This window comes from Leucoraja erinacea, chromosome 24 (genome assembly GCF_028641065.1).
Source record: "Leucoraja erinacea ecotype New England chromosome 24, Leri_hhj_1, whole genome shotgun sequence".
Taxonomy (NCBI): domain Eukaryota; kingdom Metazoa; phylum Chordata; class Chondrichthyes; order Rajiformes; family Rajidae; genus Leucoraja; species Leucoraja erinaceus.
The window spans coordinates 30,005,110-30,029,144 of record NC_073400.1 but is presented as its reverse complement, the minus strand read 5'-3'; the positions used below and the strand labels follow the sequence as shown (position 1 = coordinate 30,029,144).

Genomic DNA, 24,035 nt, shown 5'->3' with positions numbered 1-24,035 from the left:
TTCTTTGGATTAGCTTTGTGAAGGATCATGTGATGCTTGGTTATACTGAACAGTGAATGCACACAAGAAAATATTTCCGAGCCTTATGACTATGACGCAACAAAAAGCTTTGTATGCGTGCTACCCAGGTGACTCATACTATTTATGAGTGCAATCAAGACTCAAACAACTACAACAGGTGTTGCAAATACACACATAGACAATAGGTACAGGAGTAGGCCATTCGGCCTTTCGAACCAGCACCACCATTCATGTGATCATGGCTGATCATCCACAATCAGTATCTCGTTCCTGCCAAAAGTTTACATTGGAAGCAAAGGGATGCAGATGCTGGTTTCCCCCCCAAAAAAGTTTAGAATTGAAGCAAAGAACTGCAGAAGCTGAATTACAAAAAAAAAGTTATTTGAGGAAGGACATTCTTGCTACTTAGGGAGTGCAGCGTAGGTTAACAGGGTTAATTCCCGGGATGGCGGGACTGTCATATGATAAAAGAATGGAGTGCCTGGGCTTGTAGTCACTGGAATTTAGAAGGATGAGAGGATATCTTGTAGAAACATATCAAATTATGAAGGGATTGGACAAGCTAGATGCAGGAAACATGTTCCCGATGTTAGGGGAGTCCAGAACCACGGGCCACAGTTTAAGAATAAGGGGTCGGCCATTTAGAATTGAGATGAGGAAAAACCTTTTCACCCGGAGAGTTGTGAATTTGTGGAATTCCCTAGCTCAGAAGGCAGTGGAGGCCGATTCACTGGATGCAATCAAAAGAGAGTTAGATGGAGCTCTCAGGGCTAGCGGAATCAAGGGATATGGGGAGGAATGGGGTACTGATTGGGGATGGTAGACAAAATTGCTGGAAAAACTCAGCGGGTACGGCAGCATCTATGGAGCGAAGGAAATAGGCAATGTATTAAATGGCGCTGCTGACTCGAAGGGCCGAAAGGCCTGCTCCTGCACACCTATTGTCTATGCATCTATGATTTCTTTTGATTGTTATTTTTGGTGGGTATTAACTTTTTGTCAATGATTAGTGATGTACAGCACTTTGTTGCAGCTATGTTTGTTTTTAAAGGCCTGCTCCTGCACACCTATTGTCTATGCATCTATGCATCTTGCTGCAAGGTTGCAACTCAGCGGCTGCAGGATGATTGACAGCCGCCCGCGCGCACGTGCTCACTCCGCCCCCGGATCCCTGGGCGAGCCTCCTTCCCGCCGGCCAATGGATGGCGGCGGCCGCGGACGAGCCCCCTGTCACGCGGTGGGGGGGCGGGGCCGGGGGAAGACGAGCCCCCTGTCACGTGGGAGGGGACGAGCCCTCCAGTCACGTGGCGGGGGGGCCCCGCTGGCAGCATGGAGGCGACGAGCGCGTGACAGACAGCGCGGGGTGAGGCGGAGCAGCAGCGGCAGCGGCGGGACCCTCGCACCCGTAAAAATCCTCCAACAACAACAATAACAACAAACCCGTGGAACCCCCAACGCACACCCGTGCATTGCAACCACCGGCGGGCCGCCAGATGTTTCCCGCCGATGCATTCGCGTTTTCAGTGCAAAATCAGGTCAGATTTGCACATTTCACGTGTGTAATATAATGCATGCCCGGTGGCCTATTTAAAACAAACTTTAAGCGTGCATTTCCACCACCCCCGGCCCACAGTTGTTGCAGACGACCTTAAATTCGTTTTGCATTCTGCAGTTCCTTGAAATCGCATCATGTGAGCGGTGTGTTTTTTTGCAAAAATATGTGCAAGGAGGGGGAAGCAAAATGCGCTTGGTTTTTTGTTTCTAATGCAACTTTGTTGAACTTGTAATGTTGCAATCTAGTTGTAAAGTGAAGAGATTTTTTGCAGTTTGCTGCGGCCAGGACGGAAGAGGTGGTGGGGGGGGGGGGGGGGGTTGTTGTGTTTTTTTTAGTGATTGGCAACTTTCCCCCTTGAATGTAACTCGATACACTCAGCTGTCCTTGGGCTGATTGAAGGCTCGGCTGGCCAATGGGAGCGGAGGCTGTGCCGGCGGAAGTAACCGGTGACCAATGGGGGGCGACGTGGGGGGCGGGATCTGGGGCTGCTGAGTGGCTGATGCAATGTGGACCATGGGGGAAGGTGCTCCAGTGTTGACATCTGAAGATCATCAGTGATAGGAGCACAGTCAGGCCATTCGGCCCATCCAGTCTACTCCAGTCCACTCCGCCATTCAATCACGGCTGATCCATCTCTCCCACCCAATCTAAATGGTGGCCGATTGGGAAAGGGGGAGATGCAGCGAGACCTGGGTGTCATGGTCAAGAGTCAATTTAACCTGGTACACCAGTCATGAAGGTAGGCATGCAGGTGCAGCAGGCAGTAAAGAAAGCGAATGGTATGTTAGCTTTCATTGCAAAAGGATTTGAGTATAGGAGCAGGGAGGTTCTACTGCAGTTGTACAGGGTCTTGGTGAGACCACACCTGGAGTATTGCGTACAGTTTTGGTCTCCAAATCTGAGGAAGGACATTATTGCCATAGAGGGAGTGCAGAGACGGTTCACCAGACTGATTCCTGGGATGTCAGGACTGTCTTATGAAGAAAGACTGGATAGACTTGGTTTATACTCTCTAGAATTTAGGAGATTGAGAGGGGATCTTATAGAAACTTACAAAATTCTTAAGGGGTTGGACAGGCTAGATGCAGGAAGATTGTTCCCGATGTTAGGGAAGTCCAGGACAAGGGGTCACAGCTTAAGGATAAGGGGGAAATCCTTTAAAACCGAGATGAGAAGAACTTTTTTCACACAGAGAGTGGTGAATCTCTGGAACTCTCTGCCACAGAGGGTAGTTGAGGCCAGTTCATTGGCTATATTTAAGAGGGAGTTAGATGTGGCCCTTGTGGCTAAGGGGATCAGGGGGTATGGAGAGAAGGCAGGTACGGGATACTGAGTTGGATGATCAGCCATGATCATATTGAATGGCGGTGCAGGCTCGAAGGGCCGAATGGCCTACTCCTGCACCTAATTTCTATGTTCCTATCCCAATTCTCCTGCCTTCTCCCCACAACCTCTGACACCCGTACTCATCAAGCTTCTCTGCCTTAAATATGTCCATTGACTTGGTCTCCAAAGCCTTCTGTGGCAAAGAATTCTACTGATTCACCACTCGCTGACTAAAGAAATTCTTCCTCATCTCCTTCCTAAAGGAAAGTCCTTTTACTCCAAGGTGGTGACCTCTGGTCCTAGACTCTCCCACTAGTGGAGACATCCTCTCCACATCCACTCTATTGAAGCCTGTGGGGGGGGGGAAGGGTAATAAATTGAATACTTCATTGCCACATGTGACAAGTCCAAGTGAAATTGAAATACTTTGCCTGTCCCATAAAGGGCGCTTACAAAGTTACAAATTCCCCCCCCAACTCCCGGAGGGGCCGGGTCCCTGTTGCAATTCGGCCCGCCGAGTCTACTCCGCCATTCAGTCATGGCTGATCTATTTTTCCCTCTCAACCCCATTCTTCGGCCTTTTCCACATAACACCTAATCAACCAATCAATCAAAATATAGAGTGCTGAAGGAACGGTGGCACAGCGGTACAACTGCTGCCTTACAGCGCCAGAGACCCGTGTTCAATCCTCACTGCAGGTGCTTGTATGTACAGAGTTTGTATGTTCTCTCCATGACCTGCGTGGGGTTTTCTCCGGGGTGCTCCGGTTTCCTCCCACACTCCAAAGAAGTACAGGTTTGTAGGTTAATTGGCTTGGTATAATTGTAAATTGTCCCTCGTGTGTGTGGGATAGTGATGGTGTACGGGGATCGCTGGTAGGCGCAGCGGGCCGAAGGTCTTGTTTCTACGCTGTATCTCTAAACTAAACTAAAAAAACTCAGTGGGTCAGGCAGCATCTGAGGATGGAATTGACAGATGACATTTTGGGTCGGTCACCCTTCCTCAGACTTGTTCAAAAGACGAGAAGCCAGACTACTTTATTTTTGTTATCTTATTCCTTTTTACAAATGTATAAAACTTTGAAATGTTATTTTTCATCATGTGTGATGCTGTGGAGTGGATGGAAGGTATAAATGTTCCCACGAACCTTGAGATGGGCAGTGTGTGGGAGCTAAGTCTCGTTATTCACCCTTGATCTTCACCAGATATTAAATAAAATTTACCATTATCTATCAATATTCACCAATTAAACTATCAGTCGGTACTATCGTAATGTTTAAGGTGCTATCGAAACGTCAATTTACACAGGTACATGGAAAGGGGTGGTTTAGAGGTATATGGGCCAAACGCAGGCAGATGGGACTAGTATTGATGGGACATGTTGGTCGGTGTGGGCAAGTTGGGCCGATGGGCCTGTTTGCACTCTATCACTCTTGAGAACTTTCATACTTTGTTGGCACCAGAAACAAAGTTAGACTCTTTGATGAAGTCTACTATTACACTACAATTGTTGTACTTTTGTATTGATCTATGTGCTTATCTGTAGTATGATTTTCTTTTCTGGATTGTATGCAAAACAAAGATTTTCACTGTGCTTAGGTACACGGGTACATGTGACAAAAAATTATCATTATCATTGACTGTCTGAAGAAGGGTCCCCACCTGAAACATCGTCTGTCCACAGATGCTGCCTGACCCCTCCAAGTTCCTCCAGCACTTTGTGTTTTGCTCAAGATTCCAGCATTTGCAGTTCTTTGTGTCTCTGTGCTACCGTTATCTAGGTTTTCGTAAAAGAGATGTGTTTTCTTATTTTACCAGTTAGAACTTTTGGATGTGTTTGTGTACATGTGTGCATGCTAGGTAGACACAAAATGCTGGAGTAACTCAGTGCACGAGGCAGCAGGGTCAGAAGGGTCTCTTCAGAAAGCTCTCGACCCAAAACGTTGCCCATTCCTTCTCTCCAGAGATGCTGAGTTACTCCAGCATTTTTTGTCTACCTTCGATTTAAACCAGCATCTGCAGTTCTTTCTTACACATGTGTGCATGCAAGTTTGTGAGATCTGTGTCCAATTAGTAAACCAATTCACAGAAGTTTCATTGAAACGGTTGGCAACAGTTTTCCAAGCAGCTGCTTCACTTATCCAGCTGCCTAAATTGCTTCCGCTTCTTGAAGCTTGTTACTAAACCACTCCAACTCCTGTCTTCTCCATTTTAAGGTTCATGTTCATGGTTTGTAAGTGATAGGATCGGAATTAGGCCATTTGGCCCATCAAGGTGCTCCTTGAAAGATCTCACCTCGGCCAAACTGTTTGAGATATGCACAACATCTTGTGATCCACGAGGCTGTAAACGTAGAAACTCCCAGTAGATGATTGTAACGCCACCTGAGCCTTGGGGCTTACAATGTTTCCCATATCTAACATTTACAAAGCTGTGCTTTTGGGTCCATTGGTATTGGTTTATTATTGCTACGTCACCTCATAAGTTCATTAGTTGTAGGAGCAGAATTAGGCCATTCGGCCCATCAAATCCTCTCTGCCATTCAATCATAGCTGATCCATCTTCCTCTCTCAACCCCATCCTCCTGCCTTCTCCCCATAATCCTTGACACCCTTTTACCAATCACCTGAGATATAGTGGCAACACTCTGTTTTGTGTGCTCTGCAGGCAAATCCATTACACCAGCACAAGGGAAAATAAACTGCAGAATCTAGTGCTACAGCGACAGATAATATGCAGTGACAAATAAAATTGACTTTGACTTTGACTTTGATACCAGAAAAGAAGTGCAAGGGTTGTAACAAGATATATTGGAAGATCGCAAATGCATCTTTAGCATACGAGAGGCTCGTTCAAGTGCCTGATAATAGTGGGGGGGAAGGTGGTGGTGTGTGCTTTCAAGCTTTTGTATCTCTTTCCCGATGGGAGAAGAGAATCCCTGGAAATGAGGCAAGGTGAAATGTAGATGTGTGATGGACTGGGCTGCGTTCACAACTCTTTCTTGCAACAATGTCTTGCCTGCATGGGCAGAGAAGTTGCCAGACCAAGCTGTGATGCGTCCAGATGGGATGCTTGCGATGGTGCATCTGTAGAAATTGGTGAGAGTCATTGGGGACGTGCCAAATATCTAAGGAAGTAAGTAGTATTTAGTCTGGAGATACAGCACAGAACAGACCCTCTGGCCCACCGAGTCCTCATCGACCAGCGATCCCCGCACAACATTACTCCAGCATTTTGTGTCTTTCTTCGGTTTAAACCAGCATCTGCAGTTCCTTCTTACACATCTCTGGAGAACATGGATAGGTGACATTTCAAATCAAAACCTTTGATTCGAAGCTTGATTGAAAAGCTGTGTATTGAAGATCAAGTGGCAGGCATCACAATCAGATGAGATTGATGATGAAAATGATTATACATTATACATTATTGTCACCTGTGTCTATGCACCAAGACATATGGAATTTATTTGTTGTTGCATACATAGAAACATAGAAATTAGGTGCAGGAGTAGGCCATTCGGCCCTTCGAGCCTGCACCGCCATTCAATATGATCATGGCTGATCATCCAACTCAGTATCCCGTACCTGCCTTCTCTCCATACCCCCTGATCCCCTTAGCCACAAGGGCCACATCTAACTCCCTCTTAAATATAGCCAATGAACTGGCCTCAACTACCCTCTGTGGCAGAGAGTTCCAGAGATTCACCACTCTCTGTGTGAAAAAAGTTCTTCTCATCTCGGTTTTAAAGTAGGATTTCCCCCTTATCCTTAAGCTGTGACCCCTTTGTCCTGGACTTCCCTAACATCGGGAACAATCTTCCTGCATCTAGCCTGTCCAACCCCATACAATCTAGTACAGTCATAGATAAGTGCAAAAGTGCAACAATTGGAGTGTAAGAATAGCAGACTGTGTTTAGCCCATATCCCTTATTTCGAACTTTACTGGACTTTATCTTGCACTAAACATTATTCCCTTTATCCTGTATCTGTCGATTGTGGACAGCTTGATTGTAATCATCATCATCATTGATGAAAACATCAACAGGCACGGTGCCTTACAAAGCTATGTGTGACAGTGATCGCAACTTCGACTGAAGTGTGGATGGCCGCTGGCTCGCTAGGAGCTCATCCACCCTTTGACAGGTCTTGTTTTTGGTCCTGCTGGGGGCCCACAGCCCCCTCCTCACCTGGCAAACCAGGTGGGGGAGACGGTTTAGTCGCCGACTATCCGACCATGGAGCAGGAAGCACGGGATTACATGGTACCCGTGGCGGGGGGGAACTCCCCCCGACCTGACCTGTAATCATGACTGAGGAAGGGTCTCGACCCGAAACGTCATCTGTTCCTTCGCTCGATAGATGATGCCTCACCCGCTTTCTCCAGCATTTTTGTCTACCTTCGATTTTTCCACCATCTGCAGTTCTTTCTTTAAACAAATGAGCTGCAAACATGATTGCCTACAATGTACAGGTGCAGGATAAAGGGAATAACATTTGGTGCAAGGTAATGTGCGAAAACGGATACGGGCTAAATGCGGGCAGGTGGGACTAGCGTAGATGTGGCATCTTGGTCGGTATGGGCAAACTGGGCTGAACGGCCTGTTTCCGTGCTGAATGACTATGATTCCAGTTCTTGGCCAGTACTGTTTCCCAGTACTGGTGTTACATGAGCTGGTGAGATATTGGGCATTACTCCAGTTACATTCATCTGGGTGGATTAATTTTGCATCTCTTGTCCAGAATCCCAATAAATTGGCCAAAGTAACTGAAGAGTTTGCCCACAGACATCGCAAATGTTTTGTGAAACGTTCACTAACATCCATGTTTTAACCATCTGCCAATCGAAATCAACTCCTCCCCCCAACTGTATCTACCTATCACCCACCAGATTTTGTCTTGCCCCATTTCTCATCTAGCTATCTCCCCCCCCCCCCACAATCAATCAATACGAAGAAGGGTCTTGACCTGAAATGTTATCTATCCATGTTTTTCAGAGATGCTGCTGAATTACTCCAGCACTCTGTGTTTAGTTTAGTTTAGGTCAGTTGAGAGATACAGCGGAAACAGGCCCATCGGCCCACTAGGGCTGCACTGACCAGCGATCCCCGTACATCAGCACTATCCTACACATCAGGAACAATTAACAATTTTTTATCGAACACAATTAACCTACAAACTTGTGCGTCTTTGGAGTGTCCAAAGTGTCCATGTCGTGATTTCAGAAACTCCTCATTATATCTGCAGCTGGGTTTCCTCATAAGCTTTCAATAATTTTTTCAACGTTTGGTTCTGTGCGGGTCCATTCAGAATTCAAAAAATGGTGTCCACGGTCATTCGGCCCAAAATGTAGCTGCTATCCCATGAATCCCACTCCTCAACCTTTCTCCCAGAGCTCCACAATTTCCCCTTTCAAGTACTTAAACATTTCTTTTTGAATGTAGGCATTGACTGTGCTCCTTTGTGCATTCCAGATTAACGTCATTTTCCGCATTCCTTCCAATTACCGTCGATCTCTGTCTTCCTGTTCCAAATCCTTTTGCAAATGGAATTAATTTGATACAGTAAGGCCTGACTGAAGCTAAGGAAGGCAAAGGAGGAAGAGATTTTTTTTTCGAAGTCACCCTGTTCCTCAGCTCTTTAAATGTATGGGTTCTTGTCGAACTGCACTCTGAAGGAAGGAACTGCAGATGCTGGTTTATACCGAAGATAGACACAAAATGCTGGAGGAAAGGGCTTGTCCCACTTACGTGACCTTTTCGGCGACTGCCGGCAGCCCGTCATAGGTTGCCGAAAATTCAGCGGCTACCAGAAAGACGCTACGACTCTTTGGGTGACTAGGAGACCTCTCATGACCATACAGGTGACCCCTGGCGACATGTCGCGGGGTGTCACCAGGGGGTCGCCAGGGGGTCGCCTGTATGGTCGTGAGAACTCAGTGGGTCAGGCAGCAACTCTGGAGAGAAGAAATGGGTGATGTTTCGGGACAGGTCTGGAGAACGGTCTCGGCCCGAAACGCCACCCATTCCTTCTTTCCAGAGCTGCACTGTGAGGTGATTGAACCCTTCTATGGATTAGGAAACTATAGTTTCAAGTGGTAGCTAACTCTCAGCTGTTTCCCAAAGCTTTTGCACTGAGTTTGAGTTTAGTTTATTGTCCTGTGTACCGAGGGACAATGAAAAGCTTTGGTTTTGTGCTATCCAGTCAGCAGAAAGACAATCCAGGATTACAATCGAGCCGTCTACAGTGTCCAGATACTTGATAAATGGAATAGCGTGAATAATGTTTAGCGCAAGGTAAAGTCCGATCAAAGGTAGCCCGAGGGTCTCCAATGAGGTAGATCGCAGCTCAGGACTGCACGTTAGTTGTTGATAGGATGGTTCAGTTATCTGATATATCCGAGGACATTGTGGGAAACCAGAGAGGAAATGTGCGGGAGCCCTGGTTGAAATTTAGGAGTTGTCCTTAAATACAGGAGAGGTGCCGGAAGACTGGAGGGTGGCAAATGTTGTGCCTCTTTTCAAGAAGGACTGCAGGGTCCAAGCGCGGGTAGGTGCGACTAGTGTAGCTGGGACGTGTTGGCTGGTGTGGACCTGTTTCCACACTGTATCACTCTATTACTCTAAGAGCTGGGAAGAAACTGTTCCTGAATTTGGAGGTGTGCGTTTTCACACTTCTATACCTTTTGCCGGATGGGAGAGGAGGGGGGAGGAGAGGGACATGTCCTTGATAATGAGGCAGCGTGAGGTGTAAATAGAGTCAATGGAAGGGAGGCTGGTTTGTGTGATGGCATGGGCTGCGTCCACAATTCTCTGCAATTTCTGGCGGTCTTGGATGGAGCTGTCCCCAAAGCATGTTGTGATGCATCCCGAGAAATAAACTGCACTGTTGCAGTTCGGGGCACAACAGACCCTTGACAAACCTAAAATCTGGAGAAGGTTTGCAAACTGATACTTGTCTATCCCCTCCGCAGATCCTGGTGAACTTCTACCGCTGCACCATCGAGAGCATCCTTACCAACTGCATCACAGTATGGTATGGCAACTGCTCTGTCTCCGACCGGAAGGCATTGCAGAGGGTGGTGAAAATTGCCCAACGCATCACCGGTTCCACGCTCCCCTCCATTGAGTCTGTCCAAAGCAAGCGCTGTCTGCGGAGGGCGCTCAGCATCGCCAAGGACTGCTCTCACCCCAACCATGGACTGTTTACCCTCCTACCATCCAGGAGGCGCTACAGGTCTCTCCGTTGCCGAACCAGCAGGTCGAGGAACAGCTTCTTTCCGGCGGCTGTCACTCTACTCAACAACGTACCTCGGTGACTGCCAATCACCACCCCCACCCCGGACACTTATTATTTTTTATTCAAATCGTTTGCTATGTCGCTCTTCAAGGGAGATGCTAAATGCATTTTGTTGTCTCTGTACTGTACACTGACAATGACAATTAAAATTGAATCTGAATCTGAATGCTGCCTGACCCGCTGAGTTCCTCCAGCACGCCTTTAATTTTAGCTGTCACCTGATTCCCTTAAGGCTTCGGGTGGCACAGCTTACAGCGCTCGAGACCCGAGCTAGATCCTGGCCACGGGTGCTGTCTGTACTGTACTGAGACCCCTTCTCCCTCTGACCTGCGTGGGTTTTCTCCGGGTGCTCCGGATTCCTTCCACACTCCAAAGACGTACATAATTGTCTTGGTAACATTTGTAAATTTTGCCTAGCGTGTGGGATAGTGCTAGTGTAGGGATCGCAGGGCTGTGCGGACTCGGTGGGGCAAAGGGCCGGTTTCCGCCTTGTATCTCTCAACTAAACTAAACCTTTCCTATCCTAGATTTTGATTGTGAAACTTCTGACTGTGTATATTTAATGAAATACCTGGAAGCTTGGCGTCATTTGGAAATGAGTCATTAACAATTTGGCAACACAATTTATTCTTGGAAGTGTCAATCGGTCTGCAAATAATATTGAGTTCTTGGCTGGTGATTACGGAGAGGTCATCCAACAAGATAAACCACTCTTAAGATAAACAAGGAACCGCAGATGATAGACACACAGTGCTGGAGTAACAGCAGGTCAGGCAGCATCTCTGGAGAAAAAGGATAGGTGACGTTTTGGGTCGGTACCCTTTGTTTTTCTCCTTGATGATGCCTGTCACCCATTCCCTCTCCCCACAGATGCTGCCTGACCCGCTGAGTTACTCCAGCACTTTGTGAAACGTCACCTATCCATGTTCTCCACAGATGCTGCCTGACCCGCTGAGTTATGGTGCAGCAGCATCAATGGAGCTAAGGAAATAGGCAACTTTTCGGGCCGAAATCCTTCTGGAAATAGACAACGTTTCGGCCCGAAACGTTGCCTATTTCCAGAAGGATTTCGACCCGAAACGTTGCATATTTCCTTAGCTCCATAGATGCTGCCTGACCCGCTGAGTTACTCCAGCACTCTGTGAAACGTCACCTATCCATGTCCTCCACAGATGCTGCCTGACCCGCTGAGTTACTCCAGTACTCTGTGAAACGTCACCTATCCATGTGGGTTCACCGTCAACTGAAAGGGACGGCTTCACTGGTGCTTAGGACAATCGAGAACCATGGGTTTAAGGAGAGGGAGAGAGATTTAATGGGAGCTGAGTGGTAACTTGTTCACACAAAGGGTGGGGGGTGTTTGGAACGCGTGTCTCATGAGAAACGTGTGTGCAGCATGATCAGGAGGAACTTTAATGTAGCGTGCAACAGGAACATGTGAGGCCTTGGTCAGGAGGAACTTGAATGTAGCGTGTATCAGGAGAAACGTGGTCAGGATTAACATCTGTTAATAGCGTGTGCCAAGAGAAACATGCGTGTAACGAGATCAGGAGGAACATGTATGAAGCATGAGGAGAAATCTACAAGTAGCGGTTTGCACAGGAGGAACGTGTTACGACAAGTAACCGCGTGGTAACGGGGAGAACGTACAAATTCCACACAGACAGCACCAGAGGCCAGGATCGAACCTGGATTTCTGGCGCTTTGAGGCAGCTACCCTGGGTGAAAGAGTCTGTGCATTCACGCCCCTCATGATCCTGTACACCTCTCTACAAGATCACCCCTCAGAATGAAGTCGGAGCCTGCCCAACCTGTCCCTGTGGCTCAGGCCCTCGAGTCCAGGCAACATAAATCTTCTCTGCACCCTTTCCAGCTGGAATTGAAAATAAATCAAAACTTCAAGTGACCCTTGCATCCCCTCTCTCTCTGCCCCACCCTTGTCGTCACACTAGTTTCACTGCTGTCCTGTTGAGTTTCCCTGTCTGCACAACTCGTTATCACCTTCCCCACAGCCAACAATGGACCATTGCGGGCTCCACATTTTCCTTGATCATAGTTGCTTTTTGCATACCTTTCATTCAGTTGTACTATGGACCTTTTATATATATCTCTCGTTTCCCTTTCCCCTGACTCTCAGTCTGACGAAGGGCCTCGACCACAAAACGTCACCTGTTCCCTTCTCCCCAGAGATGCTGCCTGACCCGCTGAGTGACTCCAGCTTTTTGTGTGTATCTTCACAGTGCTATCAGTGATAGTTTGCTCAACTTTATGTTTTTTCTTCAGCTTTACTGCAGGTTTGCGATGGTGGTTCTGCAACGTTAAGCACCGAAGCTGCACGATTGCTTTCCTTGGTCTCGCCGTGATTCCACCGTTGTGCCCGTCCTGAGCTCTGCCGCTGGACGGAGGTGGGGGAAGCCGATGGTCTCGTTAAACCGCAGCGAGCCGCTGTGTATTAGCGAGCTGTTGCCGGCTGCGAGGGCCGGCTGCGGCGCGGAGCGGGGCCGCGGGCCGGGGGCGAGCGCGGCCTCTCCGGAGCACGGTGGCAGCGAGGGATGCAGCCCGCGCTCCTGCTCCAGCCTGGACTCTCCGGACGGCCGTGAGTCGCTGGAGCGGAGCGGCGTGGTGCGGATGCTGGTGTCGGGCTTCGAGAGCCACCAGGGCCCGCACCCCGGGCCCCTGCTCGATGCCGCCGTGGCTGTGCCCGACTTCCGGCCCGGCTCGTCGGCCGGCTTTGTGCCCACCCTGGAGGAGATCGAGGAGTTCCTGAAGGAGAAGATGGAGGCGGTCAGGGAAGGTCTATCGGAGGGAGGGGAGGAGGCGGAGATCAAGGTGGAGGTGAAGTCGGAAGCCTCGGTGGAATCTGGCGGCTGTTTGGAAGACGGAGGGAGCGGGGCTGGCGGGGACGCGAGCGGCACGGACCCGGTGGCTGAGAATGTTCCCGTCGTGCTTCAGCTCCAGCCCGTGCAGGTTCCCGGCACCAACACCACCACCACCGCCACCACCGCTCAGGCCTCGCCGCCCGGCCTCAAACTGACCCAACTCATCGTCAACCTCCAGGGCCAAGCCTTCGCCCTGGTGCCCCAGCTGGTCCAGGCGCCGGCCAACAGCGCCACCCGCCAGTTCGTCAAGATCGCCCCCCTGCCCATCGCCACCCGGGCCGTGGCCGTGGGCAGCCTGGTCAACGTGGTGGACACCGGGCAGGAGCTCCAGAAGTCGCCCGCGGCCGACGTCATCCGCGTCCACAAGTGTTCCTTCCCCGGCTGCAACAAGATGTACATCAAGAGCAGCCACCTCAAGGCCCACTACAGACGACACACCGGAGAGAAGCCCTATCCCTGCACCTGGCCAGACTGCGACTGGCGGTGAGTCATCCCGGGCATTCCCCGTTCCTTCTGCACTTTAGACACACAGGCGTGGAAACGGGCTCCTCGGCATGCGGAGTCCGCGCAGACCATCAATCACCCGTTCACACTAGTTCTATGTAATCCCACTATATCATCCATTCCTGACTTACCTGGGGACATTTACAGCGGGAAAGGGCGGCAGCTTTTGCCTGGCAGAGCAGGAGACCCGGGTTCGATCCTGCCTACAAGTGCTGTCTACGTGGAGCTTGCATGTTCTCCGTGTGACTCCGGGTGCTCCGGTTTAATCCCACATCCCAAAGACCTGCTTAAGAAAGAACTGCAGATAATCGAAGGTGGACACAAAATGCTGGAGAAACTCATCGGGTGAGGCAGCATCTATGGCGAGAAGGAATTGGCAACGTTTTGGGAGGAGACCCCCACCCCTCCCCCGGCAATGAACTTCAGGTGCTCGTCTCCCTCATTGTAAAATAAAGAGGGAGAAAAACGTTTCCCCTCTCACCTTAAAGGTGTATAAATTCATGAGGGGATAGATAGGGTGAATGCACAGAGTCTTGTGCCCGTAGTCAGGCCATCAAGAACCAGAGGACATAGATTTCAAGTGAATGATTTGATTGGATCCTGTGGAGACATTTTTTCCATAGAACGTGGGTGTATAGAACAAGCTGCCAGGGGAGGTAGTTGAGGCAGCTACTTTTAAAAGGCACTTGTACAGGTACATGGAGGGGAAAGGTTTAGAGGGATTTCGGCCAACGAAATGGCACTTTGATCGGCATGGACGAGTTGGGCCGAAGGGCCTGTTTACCTGCTGTATGACTCCGACCTCGGTGCTAATGTGGGGTGAACATGAAGCTCAGTTAATGCAGGCTTTCAGTTTCCACATCAACTCACACTTCAGGACGAGGCTAAACGTTAATAAAAGCAGGAAATGATGAGAATTCAGACCCGATCAGGCCATGGAGATAGAGAAATGATGAGGGACTGAAGGAAGTTGGAGATATATAGTCCATATGTTGAAGAGCCCAACCTGAATCCATGTCCTCCAAAGATGCTGCCTGAGCCGCTGAGTTACTCCAGCTCCTGAGCTAATCTCGCTGAGTTACTCTGTCACTTTTCAGCTTTCCATTTGTAACTGACTTACTCCAGTTGCTGAATTATTCTTGCTTAGTTAATCCATATACCGACTTACTCCGGTTAGCAAGTTACTCCTGCTAAGTTACTCCAGATACCAAGTTGATTTTCAGTTAGGAAGGAACTGCTCGACGCAGATGATAGACACACAGTGCTGGAGTAACAGCAGGTCAGGCAGCATCTCTGGAGAAAAAGGATAGGTGACGTTTTGGGTCGGGACCCTTTGTTTTTCTCCTTGATGATGCCTGTCACCCATTCCCTCTCCCCACAGATGCTGCCTGACCCGCTGAGATACTCCAGCACTTTGTGAAACGTCACCTATCCATGTTCTCCACAGATGCTGCCTGACCCGCTGAGTTATGGTGCAGCAGCATCTATGGAGCTAAGGAAATAGGCAACTTTTCGGGCCGAAATCCTTCTGGAAATAGGCAACGTTTCGGGCCGAAACCCGTAAGGGTTTCGGCCCGAAACGTTGCCTATTTCCTTAGCTCCATAGATGCTGCCTGACCCGCTGAGTTACTCCAGCACTCTGTGAAACTGCTCGACGTTTCGGGTCGAGACCCTTATTCAGACTAGCAGAACTCTTGTCGGAGAGGAGGAGAACTTCTTCAAAATGGGGGAGCAGTGGAGTGGACGAAATGTGTAGGAAGGAACTGCAGATGTTGGTTTAAACAGACACAAAAATGCTGGAGTAACTCAGCAGGATAGGCAGCATCTCTGGAGGGAAGGGATGGGAGACATTTCGGGTCGAGACCGTTCTTCAGACATCGAGTCTGAGTTACTCCAGCTTTTTGTGCCCATCGCTGATTTTCGTTTGGTCACCATTCGGCCTGACGACCCCTCTGTTTCTGAAACGTTGCAGGTTCTCTCGGTCCGACGAGTTGTCCAGGCACTTGCGATCGCACTCGGGGGTGAAACCGTACCAGTGCCACATCTGCGAGAAGAAGTTTGCCCGCAGCGACCACTTATCCAAGCACTTGAAAGTGCACAGGGGACTGAGGAACGACAGAATAACCAGAACAGCCAGTTAACGTTTGGTCCTGCTCCCAACTTTGTAGAGACTCACGCCAGGGCCATTTCACCCATGTATGCAATGTACAGAGGACATCAAGATGCATCAACGTGCGTGTCGGACATACGATGAGGAGGACTAGAGGTTCTTGCTTTACAAGTTTTTTTTCTATTGAAGTGAAACTCATTTATCACCTGATGTCTACTTTAATCTGCTCCTTGTGCTCTTCGTATAATCGCAGAGATGTGGGTCATTTTCAATGTAGATATCTGGTCACGTCTTTGGACTTCTTCCTTAGCTTCTAAACTAGACCAATCAACTGGAGCTCAATGGAGAGATGAACCACACAATAGCTTTTTTTTTTTTTTAAATGCGGAGTTACGAATGTTACAAATGGGAAGAAGCACACTCAGTACCGACTCTTAAATAGAAACTGAATGTAAAGCAAAGACATCTATGGTGAAAGAGCATTATGTGAGACTTGCAGGTCAAAGACCTGGTATAGGTACAATGAGCCAAATGGCAGCTTCCTGTATATAGGATATTATAATGGTTACAATAGATTATTGAAAATAATGTCAGGTATATTCGTGAGGTCAGGCAGCATCTGTGGAGAGAGAAATAGTCAATGTTTCATGTCGGCCCTTCATCAGGACTGAGAATTATTGAAAACTAAACAGTCAAATGGTTCAATGGTCCTTTATTGTCACGTGTACTGAGGTACAGTAAATTTTGATTTATCATACAGTCATACCAAAAAAAGCAACAAGATACAAAACTACGTAAAGATTAAACATAAACATCCACCACTTTGGCATGTGAGGATCCCCAGGGCACGCAGCATAAGGGGAGACCCACAGCCATCAGTTCAATGTCTGGGCCACACACACACGCGCCTTCACCGTGATGTGACCAGAGTTGTGCCGACCGCTGTCACTCTCTGCGGTCCCTGTCCGCCCGAACGGTCAGAGAGCCGTCCACACTCGCACCAGCCTCCGGGATGTCCTTATGGTGCGATGGCCCCGTAAGGATCACCGCACTCACGGCAATCTCACCGCGTCCTCACCAGCGCAGGCAGCACGTCCATCTTGTTTTTCAGCGACCTCACATTCCCCACTGTGATGGAAGGCGAATAACTTTTACCTTCTTCCCCCTTTTCTCCCACGGTCGGGGCGATCGAAACAACCGTAGTCGGGGCGATCGAAGCCCCCGCAACGGCGCAGTCGAGGCTCCCGCGATCCTACCTCCTGCGGTTGGAGCTCCCGAAGTCAATCCCTAACAAAGGGATCAGACCAGAGAATTTTGTTTCTTATGGTCTGAGAATCCTTTAGGTGCCTTTTGGCAAACTCCAAGCGGGCTGTCATGTGCCTTTTACTGAGGAGTGGCTTCCATCTGGCCACTCTACCATAAAGGCCTGATTGGTGGAGCGCTGCAGATATAGCTGTCCTTCTGGAAGGTTCTCCCATCTCCAAAAAGGAACTCTGTAGCTCTGTCAGAGTGACCATCTGGTTCTTGGTCACCTCCCTGACCAAGGCCCTTCTCCCCCAATTGCTCAGTTTGGCCGGGCGGCCAGCTCTATGAAAGGTCCTGGTGGTTCCAAAGTTCTTCCATTTAAGAATGACAGAGGTCACTGCACTCTTTGGGACCTGCAATGCTGCAGAAATTGTTTTATACCCTTCCCCAGATCTGTGTCTCGACACAATCCTGTTCTCGGAGGTCCACGGCTAATTCCATCGTCTTCAAGGCTTGGTTTTCGCTCTGACATGCACTGTCAACTGTGGGACCTTATATAGACAGGTGTGTGCCTTTCCAAATCATGTCCAATCAAATTAATTTTCCACTGGTGGACTCCAATCAAGTTGTAGAAACATGTCAAGGATAATCAATGGGAACAGGTTGAACCTAAGCTCAATTTGGAGTCATAGCAAAGGGTCGGAATGCTTATGTAAATGTGATATTTCAGTTATTTATTTTTAATTACTTTGCAAAAATCTCTAACCTATTTTTGCTTCTTCATTCTGGGGTATTGTGTGTAGATTGATGAGAAAAAATGAATTTAACTCATTTTAAAATAAGGCTGTAACGTAACAAAGTGGGGAAAAAGTGAAGGGGTGTGAATACTTTCTGAATGCACTGTAGGTGTGACCTTCCCAACATAACCAGCACATGTTCCAGTGGTGCAGAGCTAAAGTTGTTGCCTCACAGCGCCAGAGACCCGGGTTCGATCCTGACTACAGGTGCTCTCCGTATGGAGTTTGTACGTTCTCCCCGTGACCGTGTGGGTTTTCCCCGGGTGCTCCGGTTTCCTCACACACTCCAAAGCTGTACAGGTTTGTAGGTTAATTGGCTTTGGTTTAAATTGTAAATGGTCGCTAGTGTTTAGGATAGTGCTAGCATATGGGGATTGCAGGACGGTGCGGACTCGGTGGGCCGAAGGGCCTGTTTCCGCGTTGTATCTCCAAATTAAACTACTAAACTAGTTACAGTCCCGGGTCGAATCCTAACACTAATGCATTCCAACCACGCAATGCTGATTATTTTTGTGTCCTTTGTCACTTACTCCACCAATTATAACTTCCCCCATCTGTATTCTCCTATCTCTTTCCAGGCTTTGCCCCCCACCCCACCTGTCTTTACCACCTTTCCTCAGCCCAGTCCTCAGTCTGAAGAAGGCTCCCAACCCAAATGAAAAGAAAGAGTAGTATGATGAACAAAGACTTTGTTCTGGCTGTATGAATTCTTATGCAGCCGATACTCAATATCTTCAGAGGAAGTGGTCTCCTGTATGAGTTATCCATAGTGGCTAGTGTCAAGAGATTCTTGAGTAGTGAGTCGAGGTGGTGCGTACGGCGTCGAGGCGGCTGCGGGCCGGCAGGCCGTTGTCGCGCGGAATTGTTGAACACGGTCAGTCTTTCGGAGCTCCGCGCGATGTCGGGACCAGCTCCGCACAACTCCATACGGCTCCAGCGATCGAAGTGGGACCGGCCCCGCGAGGCCGTACGGCTCAAGCGACCACGTGAGGTCGCGCTTGCCGCATGGTGTCGCATGCTCGTGGGACAGGCCCTTAAGGCTGTCAACGGCTGTGGGGAGAAAGCAGGAGAATCTGGTTGAGAAGGAAAGATGGATCAGCTATGATTGAATGGCGGAGTAGACTGGATGGGCCAAATGGCCTAATCCTATAACTTAGGAACTTAAGTCATAACCCGTTGCCTTTAGGAATTAAGCCAAAAGAACTGAGTTGGGGAAATGAATGGAAGAATTCTCTACAAAATTCATCAGAGCCACTCTCAAGCCAAAGGAAAGCCATCTTGTGTGGAAAGGGAAGACATGTCGAGTTGTGAGACGGGTATTATGTTCAGGATTTAGCAAAGTCATGAAATGTTAATCGAAATTCCAGCTCATTGAAAGTTTATCATAAACAGCAGCCCCTTCAAAGCTTAACTCGGGTGGCATTGGTTTCAAATCTGTCTTCCAGCAGTCAGATATTCAGAGCTACTGATGTAGACTGAGTGGAGGAGACAGGCCTCGCCATTGTTCACAGTGATATCGCAGTCGGCCAGTTTCACCACACGTTTTGCATATCTCCCTAGTATCCTGTTTCCTGCTTATGTTATCAAACATTCGTTATAAGTTGCTCCTGAGGCCTTAACTTAAAACGAAAAACAAAATGGCACAAAGCGCTGGAGTAACTCCAGGGCAGCAAGTAGGGTGGCACTGTGACGCAGCGGTAGAGTTGGTGCCTTACAACACCAATCCTGATTACGGGTGCTGTCTGTGCGGAGTTTGTCCGTTCTCCCTGCGTGGGTTTTCTCCGGGTGCTCCGGTTTCCTCCCACATTCCAAAGACGTGAAGGATTGTAGGCTGACAAAAGTGCTGGAGAATCTCAGCGGGTGCAGCAGCATCTATGGAGCGAAGGAAATAGGCAACGTTTCGGGCCGAATCCCTTTGGGATTCGGCCCGAAACGTTGCCTATTTCCTTCGCTCCATAGATGCTGCTGCACCCGCTGAGTTTCTCCAGCACTTTTGTCTACCTTCGCTTTTCCAGCATCTGCAGTTCCTTCTTAAACACTAAGGTTTGTAGGTTAATTGGCTTCTGTAAATTGCCCCTAGTATGTTGGATGCAAACGTGGGAGAACATGGAACTAGTAAGCGGGCGCAGACCCGGTGTATCTCTAAACTAAACTACACCCAGCAGGCCAGGAAGCATCTCAGGACGACGTTTCTGGTCAGGACCCTTCTTCAGATACTTTGCCTGACTTGTTACTCCGGCACTTAGTGTTTTTAAAAAAAAAACAAAAAAACAGCAACTGCAGTTCCTTGTGACTCCAACTTTAAAAGTAAAGATCAAAGTTAAATTAAAAATTACAAACCGCCAATGCAGGTGGACGTTCAGATTGGTGTTAGGAAAATGGCTTTGTAGTGTTGCAAACATGTACTGAATTAGAAATGTACCTTCACACTTTACACCCCTTAAGCCACTGATCATCTGAGGCAGTGAAGAAAGCGAAAGGCATATTGGCCTTTATAACAAGAGGAGTTGAGTATAGGAGCAAAGAAGTAATTCTGCAGTTGTATAGGGCCTTAGTGAGACCACACCCGGAATATTGTGTGCAGTTTTGGTCCCCTAATTTGAGGAGGGACATTCTTGCTGTTGAGGGAGTGCAGCGTAGGTTTACATGGTTAATTCCCGTGATGGCGGGACTGTCGTATGCTGAGAGAATGGAGCGGCTGGGCTTGTATACTCTGGAGTTTAGAAGGATGAGGGGCTTTTATTGAAACATAAGATTATTAAGAGTTTGGACACGCTAGAGGCAGGAAACATGTTCCCGATGTTGGGGGAAGTCCAGAACCAGGGGCCACAGTTAAAGAATATGGGGTAAGCCATTTAGAACGGAGACGAGGAAACACTTTTTTCACACAGAGAGTTGTCAGTCTGTGGAATTCTCTTCCTCAGAGGGTGGTGGAGGCCGGTTCTCTGGATACTTTCAAGAAAGAGCTAGATAGGGCTCTTAAAGACAGCGGAGTCAGGGGATATGGGGAGAAGGCAGGAACGGGGTACTGATTGGGGATGATCAGCCATGATCACATTGAATGGCGGTGCTGGCTCGAAGGGCCGAATGGCCTACTCCTGCACCTATTGTCTATTGTCTATTATAAATTCTATTTTTGATCATCAAAAATAAAACATAGAAAACACAAATGTGGAGCAGGATCATTGAATGTACAGATATTCCCTCACAATATGAATTCAATCCAAACTTGTACCAGTGAAGACTCCGTACAATAAACAAGTGCTCTTAACTTTGTAAAGTGCGGAAAACGTTGTAAGCTTGTTAGACTCCAAAGACGTACAGGTTTGTAGCTTAATTGGCTCGGTAAATGTAAAAATTGTCCCCAGTGGGTGTAGGATAGTGTTAATGTGCGGGGATCGCTGGTCGGCGTGGACCCTGTGGGCTGAAGGGCCTGTTTTCACGCTGTATCTCCAAACTAAACTAAAAATTGTCTGTTAAATCATGTGAATGGTTTTAGTGAAGTTCCTTTTTTTAAAATAACAGTTTAAATATTTCACCAGCAAAGGTAATAACTCCCAGAAATATGTTTAAGAAGGAGAAGGGTTTCGACCCGAAGCGTCGCCTATTTTTTTGGCTCCATAGATGCTGCCTCACCCGCTGAGTTTCTCCAGCATTTTTGTCTAACTCCCAGAAATATCTGTCTATCCTCTGGTTAGCCATCTGTCCAGGCATTGCCACAACGACTGCAGCAAGGATTCGCATTTTCAAGAAAATAGACACAAAAAGCTGGAGTAACTCAGCTGGTCAGGCAACATGTCTGGAGAAAAGGAATAGGTGACGTTTTGGCTTGACACCCTTCTTCAGACTGAAGGAGTTTTGTGTCTATCTTTGGTTTAAACCAGCATCTGCAGTTCCTTCCTACACATTCTCTGTCTCCAGAGTTCATTTCATCTGAAGGGACTTCTTCAAATTATGTTGGATGCGTTCTCTCAGCCACAGACTTTGTTCCTGAATGTTCGACCCTGCCAAGTGCAGCCAACACCAATCTCTTTCAGGGTCTGAGGAAGGGTTTCGGCCCGAAACGTCGCCTATTTCCTTCGCTCCATAGATGCTGCTGCACCCGCTGAGTTTCTCCAGCAATTTTGTGTACCTTCGACCTTCCAGCATCTGCAGTTCCTTCTTGAACACCAATCTCTTCCTGTTCCATCGTGACGTCTGGAACAAAGCCAGCCAGTGCTGCTACATTATGTTCCTTTGTGTGTTTTTACTTTGATAAATAGGTGTTGCTGCCTTTTGTAAACTGAACCCTGGATTGATGAGATGCCTGTTTAATGATAGCACTTGTACAATGTTGGATTATCTGATTTTACATTCGGGTAACAATATGTCTTTTAGTTTGGTGACAATATGTACTCGAAGACAAAGTTTCTTATCAGATTAAAATAACTATGCACTTAAAAAAGTTTAAATACCACGTGAGCACATCTATCCCAAATTGATCCAGTTTCTATTGGGGATGTGAGGATGCATGGTATTTATTCCTTCTCCCTATAACAGATTAAAATAACAAAGCACTTAAAAAAAAAATCTAAATACCATGAGTGCCGAATTATCCCAAAGTGATCCTGTTTCTGTCGGATATGTGGGAATGGGAGATGCCTTGATTTGTACGGGTGTCAGGGGTAATGGGCAGAAGGCAGGAGAATGGGCTTAGGAGGGAGAGATAGGAGCCATGATTGAATGGTGGAGTAGACTTGACGGGCCGAATGGCCCAATTCTGCTCCTATCACTTATGAACTTATCCCTTATAGCTGAGTGTCTAGGTTGGGTAATTCAGTTTATCATTCGGTGTCTGCCAAGCAGAGTTAAAACTGCAATAAAACGATACAAAGTGCTGGAGTAACGCAGCAAGTCGGGCAACATCTCTGGAGGATATGGATAGGCGCCGTTTTGGGTCGGGACCCTTCTCCGAATTCCAGCTACTCCAGCACTTTGTGTCTTTTTTTTTGTAAACCAACATCTGCAGTTCGTTGTGTCCTCTACGATCAAGACAAGTAATGTTCACCTCGGACCACATGAGGGCATGAGGTTACTTTCACCAACCAACGTAGCTTTTGCAGATGATAGGCAGGTTAAAGCAAAGATTAGGTAAAAGTACGGTGAGAGGGTCCACACATCAGTTTCCTCTGGAGTGAGGAATGACATCAAGCCTGTTAGAAACTTGATAATGTAATTAAAAGGAACTGCAGGTGCTGGTTAATACCAGAGGTAGACACAAAATGCTGGAGTAACTCAGCTGGTAAGGCACCATCTCTCGGGAGGGGGGGGGAGGGTGAGCAGCATTTTGGGTCGGGCCCCATCTTCAGATTGATTGCAGTGGGGGGGAGGGGGAGAACTGGAAGCAAGGGGGGAAATAATCAGGGCAGGTGACCTCAGGCAGGGAAGTTCCCCGATAGACCAATTGTTGCACGGGATGGTTTGAGTCCACGAGGGATACATCGTCACTAACTGCAGAACTGCTTAAAGGACATTTAGTGGAGGGGGGAGGAGGTTTTACGGACGTTACCTAAAATTGTAGAATTCAATGTTCATACCGCTGGGTTGCAAGCTGCCCAAGCGAAATATGAGGTGCTGATCCTCCAATTCATGGGTGTCCTCACTCTGGCAATGGAGATGGACCAGGACGCATGTGGGAATGGGAAGAGGAGTTAAAACGGTTCGCAACCAGGAGAACCAATAGGCCTTCATAAGTTCCAGGAGCAGAATTAGGCCATTCAGCCCATAAAGTCTACACTGCCATTCAATCTTGGCTGATCTATCTTTCCCTCTCAACCCAATTCTCCTGCCTTTTCCTCGTAACCCCTCGTCAACCCAAGCCTTGGCGGACTAAGCGTAAGAGTTCAGCGAAATGGTCGCCAGGTCGGCACTTTGTCACCTATATATACAGGACATCGGGACATCGAATGCAGTACATGAGGTTAGAAAATGGTTTGTGTCCCAGTCTTAGCAGCCACATGTGCTGTCTTTCAGCGCCACTTTAAAGTCTACGTTTAAATGTGGAATTTCAGGGCATTTACCCTGCCTTGCACAAAGGTCTGCGCATTTGAACAGGATGGGCCTGCTTTCTTGCTTTGACTATGTAGTTCCTGTGACTGCACTATTGGACCTAACTGTGGTAAAATGGGTACTTTAAAAAAAGAGCACAGTCATAATGCCATCTTGTTTGAAAGAGGGAGTTCAGGCACCACAATGGTAAATGCCTTCACCCCACGCACATTTAGAATCCTTGACAATGTTTTAAAACACTTTCTGTTCTCTCAA

At 48.1% G+C, this 24,035-nt stretch overlaps 1 protein-coding gene across 1 annotated transcript; it reads left to right on the top strand.

Moving 5' to 3' along the window:
• Window positions 1-1,318: 1,318 nt before the first annotated feature.
• LOC129708899 (Krueppel-like factor 15) lies at window positions 1,319-19,639 on the top strand. The gene is made up of 3 exons (XM_055654951.1): window positions 1,319-1,556; window positions 12,481-13,559; window positions 15,553-19,639. The coding sequence occupies exons 2-3, from the start codon at window positions 12,616-12,618 to the stop codon at window positions 15,719-15,721; spliced, it is 1,113 nt and encodes a 370-aa protein (XP_055510926.1). The 5' UTR covers window positions 1,319-1,556; window positions 12,481-12,615; the 3' UTR covers window positions 15,722-19,639.
• Window positions 19,640-24,035: the final 4,396 nt, after the last annotated feature.